Source organism: Tamandua tetradactyla, chromosome 20 (genome assembly GCF_023851605.1).
Source record: "Tamandua tetradactyla isolate mTamTet1 chromosome 20, mTamTet1.pri, whole genome shotgun sequence".
NCBI classification, from domain to species: domain Eukaryota; kingdom Metazoa; phylum Chordata; class Mammalia; order Pilosa; family Myrmecophagidae; genus Tamandua; species Tamandua tetradactyla.
The window spans coordinates 63,993,432-64,007,808 of record NC_135346.1 but is presented as its reverse complement, the minus strand read 5'-3'; the positions used below and the strand labels follow the sequence as shown (position 1 = coordinate 64,007,808).

Genomic DNA, 14,377 nt, shown 5'->3' with positions numbered 1-14,377 from the left:
CGAGATATTTACTGATTTCTCTTGTAGTTTCTTCCTTGACCCACTGGTTGTTTAAGAATGTGTTGTTGAGCCTCCACATATTTGTGAATTTTCTGACTCTCTGCCTATTGTTGATTTCCAACTTCATTCCTTTATGATCTAAGAAAGTGTTTTGTATGATTTCAGTCTTTTTGTATTTATTGAGACTTGCTTTGTGACCCAGTATATCATCTATCCTTGAGAATGATCCATGAGCAGTTGAGAAAAAGGTGTATCCTGCTGTTGTGGGGTGTAATGTTTTATAAATGTCTATTAAGTAGTTCAGTTATTATATTCTTCAAGTTCTGTGTTTCTTTATTGATGCTCTGTCTAGATGTTCTGTCCATTGATGGGACTGGGTAATTGAAGTCTGCAACTATGATGGTAGATGTGTCTGTTTTTCTTTTCAGTGTTTGCCCCATGTATTTTGGAATATTCTAGCTTAGTACATAAATTTTTATGATTATGTCTTCTAGTTGAATTGTTCCTTTTATTAATACATAGTGTCCTTCTTTGTTTCTTTTAACTGTTTTACATTTGAAGTCTAATTTTTTGGATATTAGTGTAATACTCCTACTCTTTTCTGATTGTTATTTGCATGAAATATCTTTTCCCAAGCTTTCACTTTCAACCTTTGTTTATCTTTGGGTCTAAGATGTGTTTCCCATAGACAGCAAATAGATGGGTACTGTTTTTTAATCCATTCTGCCAGTCTATGTCTTTTGATTGGGGAGTTTAATCCATTAACTTTTATTGTTATTGCTATATGAGTAGTACTTTCTTCTACCATTTGCCTTTTGGATTTTATATGTCATATCTAATTTTACTTCTTTTTACCTTTACTGGTAGTTTTCATTTCTGCTCTCTTCTCCACTCCTCTCTCACCTGTCTTTTTGTATCTGCCTCTAATGCTCCCTTTACTACTTCTTGCAGAGCCAGTCTCTTTGTCACAAATTCTCTCAGTGAGTTTTTTTACTGAAAATGTTTTAATTTCTCCCTCATTTTTGAAGGACAATTTTGATGGATGTAGAATTCTTGGTTGGCAGTTTTCCTCTCAATTTAAATATATCATCCCATTGTCTTCTTGCCGCCATGGTTTCTGTTGAGAAATCTATGCATAGTCTTATTGAGCTTCCCTTATATGTGATGGATTATCTTTCTCTTGCTGCTTTCAAGATTCTCTCTCTTTTGACATCTGACATTCTAATTAGTAAGTGTCTTAGAGTACGTCTATTTGGATCTGTTCTGTTTGGGGTATGCTGCACTTCAAGCATCTGTAATTTTAAGTCTATCATAAGAGTTGGGAAATTTTCAGCGATAATTTCCTCCATTAGTTTTTCTCCTCCTTTTCCCTTCTCTTCTCCTACTGGGACACCCACAACAGGTATATTTTAGCACTTCCTGTTGTCATTCAGTTCCCTGAGTCCCTGCTCATATTTTTCCATTCTTTTCCCTATATTTTCTTTTGCTTTTCAGATTTCAGATATTCCATCCTCCCGTTCACTAATCCTATCTTCTGCCTCTTGAAATCTGACATTGTAGGTTTCCATTGTTTTTTTTTTCCATTTCTTCTACTGTGCTTTTCATTCCCATGAGTTCTGTGATTTGTTTTTTCAGACTTTCAATTTCTTTTTGTGCATTCCTTGCCTTCTTTATATCCTCCCTCAGTTCATTGATTTGATTTTTGATGAGGTTTTTCATGTCTGTTCAAACATTCTGAATTGTATCAAGTCCTGTATCTCATTTGAATCATTGGTTTGTTCCTTTGACTGGACCATATCTTCAATTTTCCTAGTGTGATTCATTATGTTTGGCTGGCATCTAGGCATTTAATTACCTTTATAAGTTTATTCTGGAAATTGTTTTCACTTCTTTTGTCTAGGATTTTCTTGCTGGTTGACTTTGCTATCTGTTCTTTGACATTCAGTTCAGCTTATTCTGCACCACTAGCTTAGTTTTGTTTAACAGAGCAGAATTTTTCAGTTCTTATTTTCTCATTTCTTACCCTGCCTGTAGGTACCTCCCTCCCCCCACCCTTAGGAGGGTCTATTTATGTATTATAGACCCCAGCCAGATTTTCCCAGACCAAACTGGCCTCCTGTCAGAAGGAAAGAGTTACCTGAATCCGTTTTCCCTGAGGATGAGACCCAGCAGGTTGAAAGACTTTCCTATGAAGTCTCTGGACTCTGTGTTTTCCTTAACCTGCCCAGTATGTGGCGTTTGTCTGCCTGTGGGTCCCACCACAGGAACCTGCCCTGATGTGATTTACTCTCCCTGCTGGGGGCATAGTGGATACAGAGGAGAGGTTGTAGACCGACTTTAATTGCTTCAATTTTCCAAACCCTGGGGTCTGAATTCCCTGAGGGAGAGAATCCACCTGAGCTGTCCCCCACTCCTCTCCTGGAGAAAGCACAGGCTCCAGACAAGCTCTCAAACAAGCTTGTTTCTGCTTCTGCCTGGTGCAGTTGCAGCCTGAGAAGCCCTGCCGCTGTATCCAAAGGCAGCCAGGCCTTTGTAGAAACACAGCCACAAAAAGAAAGAGAAAAGTCCTTCTCAGAGCAGCACCCCTGTTCCTCAGGTTTGCCAATCAAAAGCATAAGTTGGTATGTTGCTTTGTGAACCCTAACCCAGACCCTTTCAAGTATTATGTGTTAACTGATCCCAGAAACCTCTGTTTCTTTTTTCTTTTTTCTTTTTCCCTCCACCCTGCCCCCTTAGCACTTTGGCAAAAATCAACAACCCCTCTTTGACCAGGTTCAGCTTACCTGGGGCTTATTTTAATAGTCAGGATTTGTGAATTAATTCTATAATTGAAGGTTAGTTGCACTCAGCCCTACTGCTGGTAAAGTCCCTTTCCTTTCCCCTCTGGGAAGCAGCCTGTGGGGGAGGGGCACTAGCTACCATGGCTGGGAAAACTCATGGTTCTGGGGGCCTCGCAGCTGGTCCAGACTGGGGTCCAGTCACTGAAGTGGCCCATGGAGTTGTCCCGTATTGTTCCTGGCTATTTAGTAACTGTTTTGGAGGATGAACTAAATCCCACACCTCGCTAAGCCACCATCTTGGCACTCTCTCTTTATGCATTCTTACAAATACTTCTTTATTCTCTTCTAATGCCTTCTTAACAATTATCTGTTTATACACATTTTCCTTCAGCTTTTTAATTAATTCAGATTTGTTTGCACATCTTTTACTAGTTTCAAATTTTGTGTCTCCTCTAACATTTTTTTTCTTTTCACTGACCATTTTTTCTTGAGTGTTAGTATGCCTTGTAGTTGTTTGCCAATAATCTGTTTATCTTGATGTGTCTATTCTGAGTGTGGGTTTCTCTCTCATATAAGATTTAGTTGATGCCTGGGTTTGTATTAGGGTGCTCTTTGCCTGTTGGGTCATCAGTATTTCTGAGCTAAAACAGGGCCTTATATCTGTGCAAGGGATATAAACCCACTCAAATATTCCTGGGATAGAGTCTTGAGAGGCTCTGGAAAGCTCTACAGTTTTTACTTACACTTTCCAGTCTTGATCTAATCTTCCTCAGAAGCTGTTTACCTCCTGGAGTCCCACAGAATCTGACTGCATGGGGCTGAAACTGCTGGATTCCTCTGTCCTGACTACAAAATCTGGTTCAGTGTGGTTGTGTTCCCCACTGTTCATCTGGTAGACTCCCATAATTGCCCCCAGACAAGGATTAGACTTCCCCCTGCGGTTTTCCTTAAGGGGTGTGTTTGTGTGTCTGTGATATGTACCAGGACACAGTGCTGGAAACACAGTTTCTGTCCACATTTTGTCAGACTTTTCATCCCTTACTGCCTGGGGCCTTTAAATGTCCTCCCTGTCCTCCAAAAGTTGATTCAGGCAGGTTGTGTCTGACTACTTGCAACTTTAGAGAAAAATTCTTCTATTTCTTCTCTAAGTCTCCATTTTGGAAACTCTTTGTTGCCTTTTTATATTCCACCCTCTGCAGTGACTCAAGTCCTGATGTGGGCCACTATAGTTTGGGATCTCTCTGTGGCAGGGATCCCAGCTGCTGCTTCTGGGACTGAGCTGAGTGGCACCAAGTGAAGGAATGGGAGAAGACTGGCCAGTACAGGATGGAAGTTGTCTACTGATATTGTTCTCTTACTTCAATTCAGAATTTGTGGGATCCTTCTTCAGAGTTCTAAACAAGTACAATTTGTCCCTTTTTTTCAGTGGATCTCTGTGAAAAGGTTTTCAATTGCTATTCACATTACCCTATTGATGATATTACTTCCCCAGGGAAGGACTTTTTCATTTCAGTTGTTAACTTAATAAATATTTATTCTGTCTTGCCCTGGGCTGGGTAATGTTTCAGTTTCTTTTTTCTCCTCTTAATTTCTCTCAGCCTACTAACTGATCTGTCACCAGCCTTACACGCTTCTAGCAAAGCCCTTCTTCATTTGGCTCTAGAAGAGGAGGGTCCTCACCATATTTCTATTGGAACACACTTCATGTTCCTGTAGATTGGAGTTTCTCCAAGGTGACTCCCAGGTGATTCCTTAGGATTTAAAACAAATAGTTCTGGAAATTGTGAACAATACTGGAATCTCACAGCTTTTTCTCCATTTTCAGTTTGCTTGACTACTGTCTTCCTGTAAGCACAGAGCAAGACGCTTGTCACTGAGCTATTAATAATGCAACAAATGGTGAGTACTGAATTCTTTCTTAATTGTGTTGAGAAACACATCGCTGTGTTGTCAGCAAAAGTCAGATTTTCCCAGTGGGGTTGGGTATTTATTACAAAGGCTATTCCATATTCTGGAACTGCTATTCCATATTCTGATCTCCATTTCAGTTTATCCATACTTCTGGGATGATCATGGAAGTTTGGGATTCAACAATATATAATTTCCTTCCAACATTAAACTAAGTTGGTCAAAGCTCCACTAAGTTTGTTCATTGAACAGATGTGAGAGATTTTCTTTTTTTCATCCAGTCCATGGCAATATTAGGGAAATAATGTACTCAATAATGTATTAATAATGTCAGTGTCTCCAATAGCTTAGACATGTCAAAAAATATATGATAGAGATGAATAAGATCAGAAGATTACTATCAGTATGGAGGGTGATGTATCTTCAGGTGATTTAATCATTATAGTGTTACAGGTGCTTGTTGAGGGTTCATAAATGCGGGTTAGATAATAGAAGGAAAAGAGGAATCATTTTGAAATCTTCCTTAATTTTGATTTTCTTAAGATTTTGGTAGAATATATTTGAACATTGTGAGAAACTTAAAAGAGCTAAATATAATTCTAACTAACCACTTGTCTCAAATTGCTGAATTTCCAATTTTTATATTACTTTATTCATATTCTATAAATGGAAGCAATGAATACAAAGTATTGTTTCTTTAATTTTGGTTTTGCATTCAGGATAATTATAGTAAATAAAGTAATATTTATGTCCCTGCAAAATTATTGAAGACTCGGATAGACTAGAGCAAATGAAAAGATTTGTTTTTCTCTTGAAGAGGTAGGTAAGATGAAGATAAAGGGAGACAATGAAATCTGGTATTTGGACACCTCAGGTTTTCAATTGCTATTCACATTGCCATATTGGTGCTGTTACTTCCCCAGGGAAGGACTTCTACAAGTTCTGAATGGTGGGTCTCATATCACTTTAGTGGTCTAGGACATCTTTTTTCAGTAGAGTAATCTCAGGGGGTCCAATATGTATACTGCGAGCCATCTGTTTTATGTTATGGTGATTACCTGAATTATGCCAATCCCAAGTTGTTTCTGAAACCTGTTTAGTTGTGCAGAATACTGCTCTTTGCTGAAAGGTTCACGACCACTTTATTAGACAATATACCAATAAGTTATGTTTAGATAGGAAATACTTTGTGCATAAATTATTGGACCTTTCAAAACTTCTACCATGTATTTAAACAATTTCATAAATGAGAAGAAATTGAAGTCATACAGGAGAATAATCTGTGTGTACTTATAGTTTAACATGGTGTACTATGAATATTGATTAGCTTGTTTGAAGTCAACAAATTTAAATAAAATCAGTGGAGGAAAATATTTTATGAATTCTCAAGTGCAAATTGTATACTCTCCATCTGGAAGTCACGATTCCCAAGTTATTAGAAATTTTCCAGATTACTGGAAACACAAATCATGTTATAATACTTTAAAATGGAGCTTTTTGGGCACATAAGCCAAAAAATGAGAATGGCCTGACAGAAACCTACAAAATAGCTTGAACTTTCTAAATACATACAGTCCCAACCTTAATGCTATCAACATGAAAACATCCTTTTGGCCATTGGTGGGGGTGATGTTGTCTGAACTTAAATATCCTGATGTTTTAGGAGTCAATGACCTTTAAAGATGTAGCTATAGACTTCCCTAAAGAAGAATGGGCTCTCCTGGACACATCCCAGAGAAAGCTGTTCAGAGATGTAATGGCAGAGATCATCAGTCATCTAATTTCAGTGGGTGAGTATCTCAAAATGTATCTGTGTATCCATTTATCATTTATTTTTTTATCATCTTTTGTCTATTCTGGAATAGATGAAATATTCTTTTCTTCTTGATTATATTTTTACTTTTAATTTCAATTTATAGCATGAACCTAAGACCGTTCTTTCCTTTACTTTTTTTCTTATATTCTAGTTTTTCACCATATTAGAATGTGGTCTCTTTTACCACAATTTCATGATGTTGCTACTCCAATTCCAATGTTGAAAGCAGTGCTAAGAACCCAATGAATATTTTTGAAGCCATAAATAAAGAATTAAGCATTTTATCAATAATTAATAAGCTTGACTATGCTGAGGTATTTGACCCCAGTAAAGTCAGAAGACATATTCTTTTCCACATATATATTGTATATATATTTATGTAGTCATTACTTTTATTTGATTCTTTTTGAAAATAATAAACAACCACTGTGGAGATATAGAATTTCACTCTGCTTGGAAATATGGAGAATTATGCAGTCTCTCTCTGAATTTGAGAATGGACATATATACCAGACATCCTTGCTGTTTTTTTACTCGAGGTAGAGTGTCTTTGATGTTGGAGAATTGTCATGACTGTATTGTAGGTACAATATTGAGGGTCCCTTGGCTGACCTTCAGTGTTTACCTTATTCTTCTCAGGTAGTATGCCCTAGACTTGAGTATCATTCAGTGTTATCTGCACAGAACTCCAAAATCCATTTATCTTTTTTTCCTATAAACAGGAATTCAGGTCTGCACAACAGATATGCTTTTCCAAGGGAAGGAAGTGTGGAGAGAGAGAGTAGGATTTCTCCAAGACCAGATTTCAGGTGAGCTCTGGGAACCTCTGAGCTTTGGTACAAAGAGAAACCTGCTCAGTGATTGAGTTTTTGGAAACATCAGTTGCTGAATTCACTGAGCCATATTTTCAGAAATGTAGGTGAAGTTATTGTGGAAAGTTTCCTCACATGAGATCATTTTTGTAGACATTTATCAATCTCTATTTATTTGTATTTAGCTTTAAGGAAATGCATATTCATGTGTTTTTGGAGTTGAGCTTTCACATAATGCCCTTGTCTTGGTTCTTCTCTTTGAATGCTTTCCTTCTCTTTACCTCAAACATCACAACTACTTTCTATTTTCTGCTTATTTCAGTGTAGAAAATCCTTGCCAATTGTTAATGTCCTATGGCCTAGGTTATTCTTCAGTTTGACATTTGTTCCTTGCAAAGTGTCAGTATTTGGAAATACAGGAACATTTGGTCTTTTCAACATTTTCATTTTTTAATGCTACCCAAATGACTTATTGTTTCTTTTTATTTTCTCAGGCAGCGAAACTGGTCTTATAAATCAACAAATGATAACCATACAAAATAGCTGCAGGAAAGATACAGTTACCAGTGTGCCATTGGTAAGCTTCATGGGTATAAATTTTGCCATCCAAATTGATAACTGGGTATGGAATAATTCAATAATTGAATACTAATTGAAGTTGGTATTAAAGGGTAATTCATCATGTAGCCTGTGACAGTTGTAATTTAGGGGAAAATGAACTTCACTTAACCATAACCTGAATTCTTATTAAAAAAGAATTGTATAAACATTGCTCATATGCATAATCTTTGAAGTATCATCAGTCAGCCTTCAAAATTAATCAGATAATTCTGCAGTTGGGATGCTATAATAGAGAACTCTGTGTATGCAGGAAAATGATATGTGTCTGTAACTAACATGGGGTATTTTAATTGGAGAACATCACTGAATGATTAGTTGAGACTTCACATGTAGGGAAAGGGTTAAACGAATGTAAATGAACAAACCTTTTAATTCTCTAATCTACTTCCCAAATGCAGATATCTCACAGTCCAAAGAGACCCTTTAAATGTAATGATTTGCAAGAAGAATTCACACAGAGACCCACAGTTTCTCAACATGTGTTAACTGTCAAGGGAATGAAACCCTGTTTCCAGAAATTATTGGGAAAATCCCCCAGTGACCAGTCGTCTTTTATTCAATGCAAGCAAATATACCACAGAAGTAAGTCACATGGATATCATGTAACTAGTAAAACCTTTATTCAGACCCCTGACCTTATTCAAAACCATGGATCTGACATCGCAGAGAAACCCTACAACTGTCACCTATGCGGGAAAGCCTTCACTCATTGCTCTGCCCTTCGACAACATGAGATATCCCACAGTGGAAAGAAACCTTATGAACCCCAGCAATGTGGGGAACTCTTTGGTAAACGTTCTCACCTTAGAGCACAGAAGATAACTGACACTGAAAAGAAGAAACCATTTGAATGTCCTCAATGTGGGAAAACCTTCACATATCATTTTTGTCTTCGACGACATGAAAGAATTCACACTGGAGAGAAACCATATCAGTGTCATCTTTGTGGGAAAGCCTTCTCTGATGATGCTACCCTTCTGTTACATGAGAGAATTCACACTGGGGAGAAACCATATGAATGCCATGTATGTGGGAAAGCTTTCAGTGTATCGTCTCATCTTAGAATCCATGAGAGAACTCATACTGGAGAGAAACCCTATGAATGTCAACGATGTGGGAAAGCATACGCTCAGAGTACAACCCTTAGGCAACATGAGAAAATTCACAATGGAGAGAAACCATACAAATGCCATCTATGTGGGAAAGCCTTCACCGCTCGTTATAACCTTAGATTACATGAAAGGACTCACACTGGAGAGAAACCCTATAAATGCCACATATGTGGGAAAGCTTTTACTTCTTACACAGGTCTTAAATTACATGTTAATAATCACACTGGAGAGAAACCCTATGAATGCCATGTATGTGGGAAAGGTATCAGTACATCGTCTTATCTTAGAATCCATGAGAGAACTCATACTGGAGAGAAACCCTATGAATGTCAACGATGTGGGAAAGCATACGCTCAGAGTTCATCCCTTAGGCAACATGAGAAAATTCACAATGGAGAGAAACCATACAAATGCCATGTATGTGGCAAAGCTTTGGCCAGTTACAAAGGTTTTAAATTACATGTCAATAATCACACTGGAGAGAAACCCTATGAATGCCATGTATGTGGTAGAGCCTTCAGTGAATGTTCTTGCCTTAGAAGCCATGAGCGAACATACCATGGAAAGTAACCCAATGAATGTCATCTACGTGGGAAAGCCTTCACCAGTTGTTCTAACCTTAGAAGACATGAGAGAATTCACCATGGAGAGAAACCGCATTAATGTATTGCATGTGTGTCTTTCACTCGTTCTGGCCTTAGACTTCAAAAGAGGACTCACACTTAAGAGAACCATATGAGGAAACTGTATAAAAGATATGGGTATGGTCAAATTGCCTATCATTATACTGACCATAGGTGTTATGACAGCACACAGTCAAAATACTCTGCATATAGAAAAGATTATGGCTATAGAATTAACCTTGAACACTTTAACACCATAGAGTTCACACACTGAAGAAACATGTAATCAACATGGAAGAGCTTTTGGTCACCTTACTATTTAAGTTAATCTCAGAGAATTCATACAATGTGAAATCCACAGGAGTGTTATCTCTGTAGCAGAGCCCTCTGTTGATGGTTTGATGGTACAGAAATTAAGTGAACTAATACAAAGTAATAAAGTAGAAGAGTTTTTATCTACTACTGTAAGTCAAGTGGAAACCAGAGAAATGACATATGAAAGAAATTCAATGCCCATAATCAGTGGGGAAAATGCCTTAAATATATTATTCTTTAAGTCAAATAAGTGAACAGAACAAGAGAATAATATTTGTAATCACAGTGTACAACCATTTAGCCAAGCACCAAACATTGTGCAAAAGAAAATTCAATGAATAACCACTGAAACAAAACAAAAAGAATCTGAATTTCTTTAGTAGGACAAAATGCAATTATTTCATGAGACGTAATTTTTTCATACAGCAACATTTGTAAGGTGTGTAGGAATTCACATTATTTAAATACTCATGATGGCATTAGCAAAGGAAAATCTTCTGTGAGCATTCATTTCCTCATTGAATTAATACTCTTACACTAAGAAGGGCAAGCATCCTAAAAGTAAAATAGGTAAACTTTAAGCTGTATTTCTCATTAGAAAACAAACAAAAATAATACAATCTATGGATACCCAACTCAACAAATAATTCAGAATTTTGAAAAACACTTATGATTGAAAATATGTAGAAAACAATTTAGGATTATGACATATGCTAGGAATATTCAATGAAGAATTTTGTAATATGAAATGAGATTCAACTCAATAGATTACTGTTTGCATATATGGATGCATCAGATGTGGTTGCTGAAATATCTAACAAGTTTTTGTTGTAGCTCTAAATGGAAATATTTGGATAAATCAGAAAACAATTCTGAAGGTAAACTGAAACAGAATAGAAATAAGATCTGAATCTTATTGTTATCAGAGACTTAAACATGGATAAATAGATAAAGCATACTTTATAAGTCTGATCATGCATACATATTCCCTTTCATATGCCATTTAATATTTGCATCAAAACTCCAGAAAGCATAAAAGTTAAATATTTAAAAGAAGAAAATATCTTTCAGTCCTTAAGTATTTTGCATCCATTCTTGAGAAAATTTGACAGATGGTCTCATGTAATTTGTTACAGGAGCACTGTTTTCAACAAGAACAGATATAACAAGCAATGACATGGAAGTACATTAAAGATTTGGAGAGCATCCAATTTCTAGAATACCTTAAATACTTATACTAATAAATGTAACCACAAAGAACTGCCCTTCTTAAGCACAGGCAGAACACTGGTAAAGCTGAGAAAGCAAAAAGAAGACACGAGAATCTGATTCAGTGTATATTTCCCAGACCAAAACTCATGAATCATTAAGTTGCACCCTGGGATTGACTCCCAACCTCTCTTATACACATGCCCAGTAGACTAGGAAAGAAAACAGTAAATCTCTATCTACTGCCTGAATGATGAGAGAAGCCCTCTTTCTTTAATCCATTTGTAATTGTAATTATTCTTTTTGTTTCTCATGAGGGAAAACAAGATTAATGAAGTTTATAATTAATTAACAATGTGTAAATGAGGGATCATGCAATGCTCTCATTCACCCACCCTCTTTATGTGCTTTTTTAAAATTTCAAATTGTGTTGTTTGATATTCACGTTAAATAAATTTGGCTTCTAAGTATAATGTCTCAACCTCATTCATTATTTTCACTCATAGAATATAGTTTTCTATACTTTGGGTTATTGTACTTCTCTAAATCATCCTTGAATTTGATGTTTCCTTACAATTCAGTTCACCCTAAACATGCTCACAATCTATCCCTCTGTCTGCTTGTTTTAATGGTCTTGTAGTGTCTTGAAGCCTATGATTTCCACTGTTTTATATTTTAAATGTACACACTACTTGTCTATTTCCACAGATACCATTTTGTGAGTTTTGGCCTTGGGTTTACCTTCTTATCATTGTTTAATATCTGTTTTATCTTTTGAGAATTTTTACTCTTACTCTGAAATTTTTCAAATGCCTTAACCATAAAAATTGGTAGATTTGGGTTCATGTCATTGCACTTCACCTTTTCTCAGAGGTTATATCTCCACAAACCCTGAAGGTTTACCAATGCCTCCAGCCATTTTTTTTTTTTTTTTTTTTTTACAATTTTATCCAGGTTTTATCATTGTCTCTGGGGGATGTCTAATAAAGACTACTGATTTATTGTGGTCATCAGTGTGGTGATCTGCAGGGATTTATGATAATCAAGAAAGCATATGTATCAGTGTTTCCTGTGAACTCATTTAGAAGCTCTGTGTATGTGTTTGAGTGTATATGTTGCACCATGCCATAAGGTCAGGGAGTGGGGTGTTGTGTGGTGTCTTTTTTTGTGTTCCTGTGTAGTTGGGATTTGAAAACATGGGTATAGAAACAAGCATGGACTTTCTGGTTTTAGTTAAATATTCAATGCCCAGAAAGTCACTGATGATGGCATATGTTCAAAGATGATTCTGCTGGGCTTTAGAAATGGGGCAAATAATTGGTCTGGTCAGTCCTGTGTGATGCTAGTGAGACTGAGAAGGGATGGGACAGGATCTTTACTATTTGAGACCAGAATTCAGGGATGGACAATTCAGAGACTGGGAGCTTGTGGACATCAGTGATTGTGGCTCTTTACAGGAGAGTTTTTGAAGGTTTTGGACAATAGGTATTTTCCATGTCTCAGGTCTTGAGTTACAGAGATCTGTGGTGGAAAACGTATGTTTGATGATGGGAGGATTGTGAATTTCATGATTTGGATGCCTTCTAGTGTAAATGAATGTGGTTGAATGGGCAGCACATAGGGTTACCTCTGAGCCAGTGATGGTCATCTTTAGAGTCAGTGATTAAATAGCTGAAGGTCAAGCATGTATCTTTGTCTAGTATCTGATATTACATGAAACAACACTTCATCTCAGTGACAGGAATCTTCATCAATGGCTATTGAGTGCCCAATAGGCACTTAATAAGGGGCACTCAATAAGGGGAACAGGTTCAATTATTTTTCACTGCACCTAATAGCCCATTAAGGAATGTCAGTAAGAACTCTGCAAAAATCATATTGTGCCAATTTGAAAGGACTATGTGCCTCAGGAAATTCATACTTTAATCCTAATCCCATCATGTGGAGACAACCTCTTTTCTTAATCCCCATTCATTAATGTAGGTTGGAAACGTGATTAGGTTATCACCACAAAGATATGATTCACCCAATTGTAGGTATGAACTTTTGAATAGAAGAAGATGTAACTCCACCCATTCCAGGTTGGTCTTGATTACTTCACTGGAATCCTTTAAAAGAGGAAGCATTTTGGAAAAGTCTTGAGATTCTGAGAGAGCAGAGAATGATGACAGAATGATGAGAGCCATGGAGCAAAAGGCCTACACCACTAGAGACCTTTGGAGTTGAACAAGAAATACATCCCCAGGGGAGCTTCATGAGACAAGAAGCCAGGAGAGAAAGCTAGCAGATGCCACATGCCTTTCCAGTTGAGAGAGAGACCCTGAACTTCATAGGCCTGTCTTGAGTAAACCTCTTGGTGCTGTAATTTGGACTTTTTTGTAGACTTGCTTTAATTCGGATATTTTCTTGGCTTAAAACTGTAAACTAGCAACTTAACTAAATTCCCCTTTTTAAAAGCCACTCTGTTCCTTGTATATTGCATTCTGGAAAATAGCAAACTAGAACACATGTCTATTAAATATTCAAAGAAGTATTACACTCCTCAAATCGAAAGGATCTATAGCCACTGCCATTCTGAGGTACCAGATGTGGTAAACAAATCTGTAGAGACAAAAATTTAAGAAAATTTGACACTGAGGATCTATACATTTAAGCATTTCACCTCATCTGATACATAAATATAGAAGGTGAAATGTTTTCATAGTAAAATTGAAGACATGAGAATTATGTCTGTTTTCACCACTATAATTCCCATCTAATTTCAATTAAAGACTGAATTATTTACCTGTAAATTTAATGCTTGGCAAGAATGACTTCTCACTATTACAGCTCAATCATGCATGTTATTGGAAGTCTGAATCTTCTATTCAAGGAGAGGATACCTTTCATCACTGCATTTAATAAATAGTGGAGGACATAGAGAAGTGAATCAGAGAAGAAAAGGATAAAGCTCAGTAGAGGATAAGAAAAATGTATTTATTTGCTGAGGACATGGGTGAGTAGGTAAAAAACCACTATTACATCAGCAAAAATCTTTGGAAGTAGTAACTTATGAAAGTTACAGTGTACAAAATAAAAATAAAGTTTTGCTTAATTTTTACTAGCAATTAAAATGTAAAATGAAATACAGAAGCATTTATAACCTATCAAATGTGAGACAAAAGTGATTTTAAATGAAGAT

At 36.6% G+C, this 14,377-nt stretch overlaps 1 protein-coding gene across 1 annotated transcript; it reads left to right on the top strand.

Moving 5' to 3' along the window:
* Positions 1–6,357: 6,357 nt before the first annotated feature.
* On the top strand, positions 6,358–10,236 carry LOC143664678 (uncharacterized). The gene is made up of 4 exons (XM_077138131.1): positions 6,358–6,478; positions 7,227–7,313; positions 7,811–7,893; positions 8,336–10,236. The coding sequence occupies exons 1-4, from the start codon at positions 6,358–6,360 to the stop codon at positions 9,617–9,619; spliced, it is 1,575 nt and encodes a 524-aa protein (XP_076994246.1). The 3' UTR covers positions 9,620–10,236.
* Positions 10,237–14,377: the final 4,141 nt, after the last annotated feature.